Source organism: Nothoprocta perdicaria, unplaced genomic scaffold (assembly GCF_003342845.1).
Source record: "Nothoprocta perdicaria isolate Ctin4 unplaced genomic scaffold, notPer1 scaffold_645, whole genome shotgun sequence".
In the NCBI taxonomy this organism is placed as follows: Eukaryota; Metazoa; Chordata; class Aves; order Tinamiformes; family Tinamidae; genus Nothoprocta; species Nothoprocta perdicaria.
In genome coordinates, this window is record NW_020455916.1 from 7,399 (window position 1) to 13,171 (window position 5,773).

A 5,773-nucleotide genomic window follows, 5' to 3' on the forward strand; every position below is an offset into this window, starting at 1 on the left:
GGTCCCAGAGTCCTCGACTTGGGCAGGACTTCTTGGTCCCAGAGTCCTCAACTTGGGCAGGACTTCTTGGTCCCAGAGTCCTCGACTTGGGCAGGGCTTCTTGGTCCGAGCCCAACTCCACTCTCCCGCAGCCTCCTGCGAGAACGGCGGCACGGCCGTGGGCGAAGGCTGCGCCTGTCCGCCCGGCTTCAACGGCACCCGCTGCGAGACGGGCGACTCCTCCAAGGCCTGCCAGAAYGGCGGCACCGCCGTGGGCACCAAGTGCTACTGCCCACCGGGCTTCACGGGCGCCTTGTGCCAAGACCCCGACCAAGCCACCGCCTGCCAGAACGGCGCCAYCGCCTTTGGCACGGAGTGCGTGTGCCCACCGGGCTACTGGGGAGCCACCTGCCAACACAAGGAGCAGCCCAGCTCCTGTCTCAACGGCGGCACGCTCCTGGGGACCGGCTGCCGCTGCCCTGTGGGCTTCTGCGGACCCCGGTGTGAGTGTGAGTGCCCAGATGCCCCTCCAACGTCCACTGAGAAGGTCGTCACCCGTGAAGATGCTGCCGCCTCCACGAGCAGCACAACTCTCCATCCATCACCCAACGTGTCCAACATCAATAGCACGGTGCCAACGATGGCGACAACCACGGAAGGAAGCCCGGTCAACACCACAGAGCACGTCACGAGACCCCCAGGGAACGTCTCTACTAGCGCAGTGACAGCTTGGCCCAACAGGACCAGCGAGGCCACCATGGCACCTGGAAACCCCAACACGACGTGCTCTGGAAACCGCACGTCTCTGGGGGGCACCCACAATGGCACAGAGGTGACCCAGCACCCCCTGAACGAGACATTCCCCACCACAACAGCGAGTCCCACCCCTGAGCCCAACCGCACCGTGGGGGTGACCCAGCACCCATTGAACGACACGCTCCCCACCACAGTGACCAGTCCCACCTCTGAGACCAACCGCACCTTGGGGGTGACCCAGCACCCATTGAACAACACTCTCACCACCACGGGGACCAGCCCCACCTCTGAGCCTAACCGCACCATGGAGGTGATCCAACACCCCTTGAATGACACTCTCACCACCACAATGACCAGTCCCACCTCTGAGCCCAACCGCACCGTGGGGGTGACGCAGCATCCTTTGAACAATACGCTCCCCACCACGGTGACCAGTCCCACCTCTCAACCCAACCGCACCGTGGGGGTGACCCAGCACCCATTGAATGACACTCTCACCACCACGGGGACCAGCCTCACCTCTCAACCCAACCGCACCATGGAGGTGACCAAGCACCCCCTGAATGACACTCTCACCACCACGGCGACCAGCCCCACCTCTGCGCCCAACCGCACAGTGGGGATGACCCAGTACCCTCCAAATGGCACATTCTCCACCACTCCAGCAAGATCCACATCCGAGCCCAGCACTGCAGTGAATGCATCTCTGACCACCCTGAAGGTGCCCACCTCACCTCCCAACACCACAACGGTGCCCACCTCATTCAGCAGCACGACCAGCCAGTCTCTCAGCAACTTCTGCTATTACTTCCTGCACTGGTATCTGAACAGTTCCAGCCCCAAACCAGGTGGGTCCCTGGAATGGATGTAGGGAAGGTGTCTCCTTTCTAAGGCTGGAGTGGGCTTAAGATCTCCTGAGGTGAGATGGGACTTGGGATGAGGTTTCCTTCCCAAGGCTGGGATGGACATGAGATCTCCTGCTCTGGGATGKCTGTAGGGATGRGGTCTCCTTYCCAAGGCWGGGATGGACAWGAGATCTCCTGCTCYRGGATGTSTGTRGGGATGRGGTCTCCTTYCCAAGGCWGSGATGGACAWGAGATCTCCTGCTCTRGGATGKSTGTRGGGATGGGGTCTCCTTCCCAAGGCTGGGATGGACATGAGATCTCCTGCTCTGGGATGTGTGTGGGGATGGGGTCTCCTTCCCAAGGCCGGGATGGACACGAGGTTTCCTGTGTTAGGATATGAAGGGGATGGTGGGAGCCAAGCAAGGACGTGGGCCACCTGGGTCTCCTGCGCTGCCCAGAGTGGGCTGGATCAGAGACACCTGGTTGTGCTGCTGGCCCTCAACCCCCTCTTTGTCCCATCTCTCCCAGTTGTCTGCCACAACGGCGGTGTTGTCAACGTAACCGAGTGCCTCTGCCCGCCCGGCTTCTCCGGCGCCTCTTGTGAGACCGTGGAYGACGCCGACCAGTGCCAGAACGGCAGCACAGCTGTGGGCAATAGGTGCATCTGCCCACCGGGGCTGTCTGGGCCTCGCTGCGACACCTATGACAACGACACGGCCTGCCAGAACGGAGCCACGGCCGTGGGCACCGAGTGCTACTGCCCCAGTGGCTACTACGGGCCCCGGTGCGAGTTCTACAACGCGAGCACCACCACTGTCCCAGCCACCAGACCTAAGTCCACCCCCAAGGCACCTGCTGCCACCGTCCAGAGCACCACCGCAACCAGGAGCACCACCAAGAGCACCACCACAACCAGGAGCACCTCCAGAACGACCCCCAAGCCAACTACAAGGAGCACAACTACGGCAAAGAGCACCAAGACCACCACCACCCCCGTCCCTACCACCACAGGTTGGTGAGGGTGCCCCAGGCCGCGTTCGAATCCTCCTGGCATGGTTGCTTCACTTGCAAGACCCACATTTCCCTGCCTGGGACAGCGGGGTGGTCKTTGAGAGGGTGGTTGGGTTCTCAAAGGGCCTTGCACCTCCACAGCCCTACTAGGAAGCCGTGGAAATTGGCTCCTCTCTTCCAAGGCAGCGTCTGCTGCCCCAGAGAGGGACGCGCCAGTGGGGCTGGAGAGGACGGGGCTTCTTAACTTGCTGCTTAACTTACCCCTGCCCTTCCTTCCGCCCCTAAACCAGGGTGCTGCGGTGATGGATGATCTGGGGGCGGATCTGAGGGGCCAGATGTCACGGGGCTGGGATGGGAAGTGGGTGCAGATCCGCTAACTCTTCCACCTTTCTTCTTGCAGATCCCTGCCAAAACCAGGGGGTCTGGACAGCCACAGGTTGCAGCTGCCCGGCCTACTTAGAAGGAGACTACTGCCAGTTCTCGTCACCAACCATCGAGATCACACCAGGTAACCAAAGTCCCTCTGTGYCCTCCTGAGGTCCCCAGGGTGGAGACGCCTTCCTGGGAGGCCCACGGTCGCACAAACCTCCTTCCTTCCCACAAAGAGGCAGGCTCCTTTGTGAGGATGACGGCGCGGGTCACCAACCGCCTCTTCTCCGAGCCTATGAGCCGCTCCTCATCCACCGCCTACCGCGTCTTCGCTGACGAGTTCGAACGGACGGTGAGTCCCTCCCAGGCTGCCCCATGGCAGATGGGGAGGAGACGTCCGCCCCACAGCATAATTCTCCACGGCAGCCCCACAGGCTGGGAGGACTTTGCAGGTCACACATCCCCCCTTTGTCTCCCCAGATGGACCACATCTACCAGAACGTCTCTGACTACCACAGCACCAAGGTCTTGGACCTCAGGTGAGGACGCTGCCCGCCCCGTGGTTGTCCSCACCTTGCTTTGTGGGGGGACACAACCCCCGGCAGATGGGCTGCGCAAGGAGCTGCACACCCCATCGAGACRCTTTCGCTCCCCGTAGGAACGGCAGCGTCGTAGTGAACTACCGAGTCTTGCTGCACCCACCGCCCGAAGCCACCTCCACCTACAACCTCGAGCACAAGTCCCGGGAGCTGCTGGAGACGCTGAAGTCTGTGGCTCAGCCCCAGAACTGCAGCCACACAGCGAGTAGGGGCCTGGGCAGGGCTGAGAGGGTCCCGGAGGGGGTAACGAGGAGGGCAGTAATTGTGGTAGGAGCAGCTCTGCGATTAGGGTCCGATCTTCTCCCCATGACCCGTCTCTCCATCACTGCACAGTGATGGTCTCCAGTGACGTCTTGCTCTTTCCACTTGCAGAAGAGCTCTGTTTCAGCCCTTCTTCGTCTGAAGTCACCCTCATTGAGAAGCAGGAGGTCAACTATACGGGTAAGCGTGGTGCAGCCCACAGACACTATAGGGCGCACGGGTGACGGGCTAGGGCACCTTGTGACGTCGTCTCTCCTCTCCAGAGATGTGCAGGAAGCGGGTGCTGGCCAAATTCAGACAATTTTACTATCCCCACCAAATTGGGAAAAATATCTTCTGCGTCACCAACTGCACCCTCAACGTCCCCGGCACCATCGACTGCAACGGCGGGAACTGCCGGGTGACAGAGAACGGACCTCGCTGCTAGTGGGTGGCTCCAGCCCTCGCCTTGGCCGTAGCCAAAACCTAAACCTCGCCCAATGCTAATCGCACCCAAACCCCAGCCTTATCCCTAACCTTAGCCCTTATCCAAGCTCAGCTCCACCCTGACGCTGATCTTAGCCCTGGTCTGGGTCCTAGTCGTAACTCCAACCTAAACGTAACCTTTATCCAGACCTTCATCCAAGCTCAGTTTTCCTCCTAATAGTGATGTGGTTYCAGGCCAAGCTAACCCTCATCTTAACACCATTCCTAAGCCTGACTTTAACCTAATCTCAGGCACAGCACTAACCTCTTAACCCCAACCTGACCCTTAACCCCCACTCAAACCCTGACCTCAGTCCTAACCCTAACCCCAAACCTGCCTTCAACACGTGGATGTGGGGCCAAGTCTCATGGGTTTTCCACTGGCTCTGAGAAGGTCTCAGGGACCACAGCGGTGGTGGGTGGACAGTGGGTGTCCTAGAGAATGCTGATCCCCAATCCTAGGCCGAATCTTGGGGATYAGGGATCTGGGTCCCCTTCCCACACCATGTCTCTCCCACAGCTGCCCAGGTGTGCCCTGGTACCTGACATCTGGCGACCGCTGCGAGACCCACATCAGCAAGCTGGGCCTGGGGCTGGGTGTGGGGCTGGGCCTGGGTCTCCCCCTCCTCATCCTGCTCCTCCTCTGCCTCGTCCTCTCCACCTGCCTGGCCAGAAGGAAGACACACTTGGGCAAGGACAGGTAAAGGGCTTGAGGGAGGGCAGGGTCCCTGGGGACCTTCTTGGAGGTGAYGAGGGCACCTGGGCTCCTGGGGGCCCGAATGGGAGCTTCATAATGAGCCAAAACCACCTCAAAAAATGCTCTGTGGCCAAAACTTGGCAGCATTGTGTCCCATGAGGGCGGGAGCGTTAAGATCAGCCCCATTGCTGGGATGACAGAGCRCGCAAGTTCCCCTTCTTTCTGGTTTTCTCCCCGTCTTCTGCTCCCTATGGCATCACTGACACTTGTTTGCAGTGAGAGCAGCGACGGGAGCAGCTGGCTGGGCAGCAGGAGCAAGTCCCGTGCCACCGGCATCTACCACGTGAATGGCAGGGGCTCGGCGCCTTGGGAAGGTGAGAGGCCAGGTGAGTGCTGGGTCCCCACAGCGGAACGCTCCAGGGAAACATGAGGCCTTGGGGAAGAAACCTTGGCCCCATGGAGAGCCCCATGGAGAGTCTCATGGAGAGCCCCATGGAGAGCCCCATACAGAGCCCCATGGAGAGCCCTATGGAGAGCCTCATGGAGAGCCCCATGGAGAGCCCCATGGAGATCCTCATGGAGAGCCCCATGGAGAGCCCCATAGAGAACCCCATGGAGAGCCCCATGGAGAGCCCCATGGAGAGCCCTATGGAGAGCCCTATGGAGAGCCCCATGGAGAGCCCTATGGAGAGCCTCATGGAGAGCCCCATGGAGAGCCCCATGGAGATCCTCATGGAGAGCCCCATGGAGAGCCCCATGGAGAGCCTCATGGAGAGCCCCATGGAGAGCCC

General features: G+C 60.7%; 1 protein-coding gene across 1 annotated transcript in view; it reads left to right on the forward strand.

Annotated features, from left to right (window-relative positions):
- Nucleotides 1-4,989, forward strand: part of LOC112956553 (mucin-3B-like) — a 5,934-nt gene extending 945 nt beyond the window's left edge. Inside the window, exons 2-10 of the mRNA XM_026050065.1 lie at nucleotides 132-1,583; nucleotides 2,109-2,591; nucleotides 2,992-3,099; nucleotides 3,197-3,312; nucleotides 3,441-3,499; nucleotides 3,619-3,764; nucleotides 3,932-4,000; nucleotides 4,084-4,246; nucleotides 4,806-4,989. Of these exons, the coding sequence (XP_025905850.1) occupies nucleotides 132-1,583; nucleotides 2,109-2,591; nucleotides 2,992-3,099; nucleotides 3,197-3,312; nucleotides 3,441-3,499; nucleotides 3,619-3,764; nucleotides 3,932-4,000; nucleotides 4,084-4,246; nucleotides 4,806-4,989 (2,780 nt within the window). The remainder of the gene's footprint in view (nucleotides 1-131; nucleotides 1,584-2,108; nucleotides 2,592-2,991; nucleotides 3,100-3,196; nucleotides 3,313-3,440; nucleotides 3,500-3,618; nucleotides 3,765-3,931; nucleotides 4,001-4,083; nucleotides 4,247-4,805) is intronic.
- The last annotated feature ends 784 nt before the right edge of the window (nucleotides 4,990-5,773 follow it).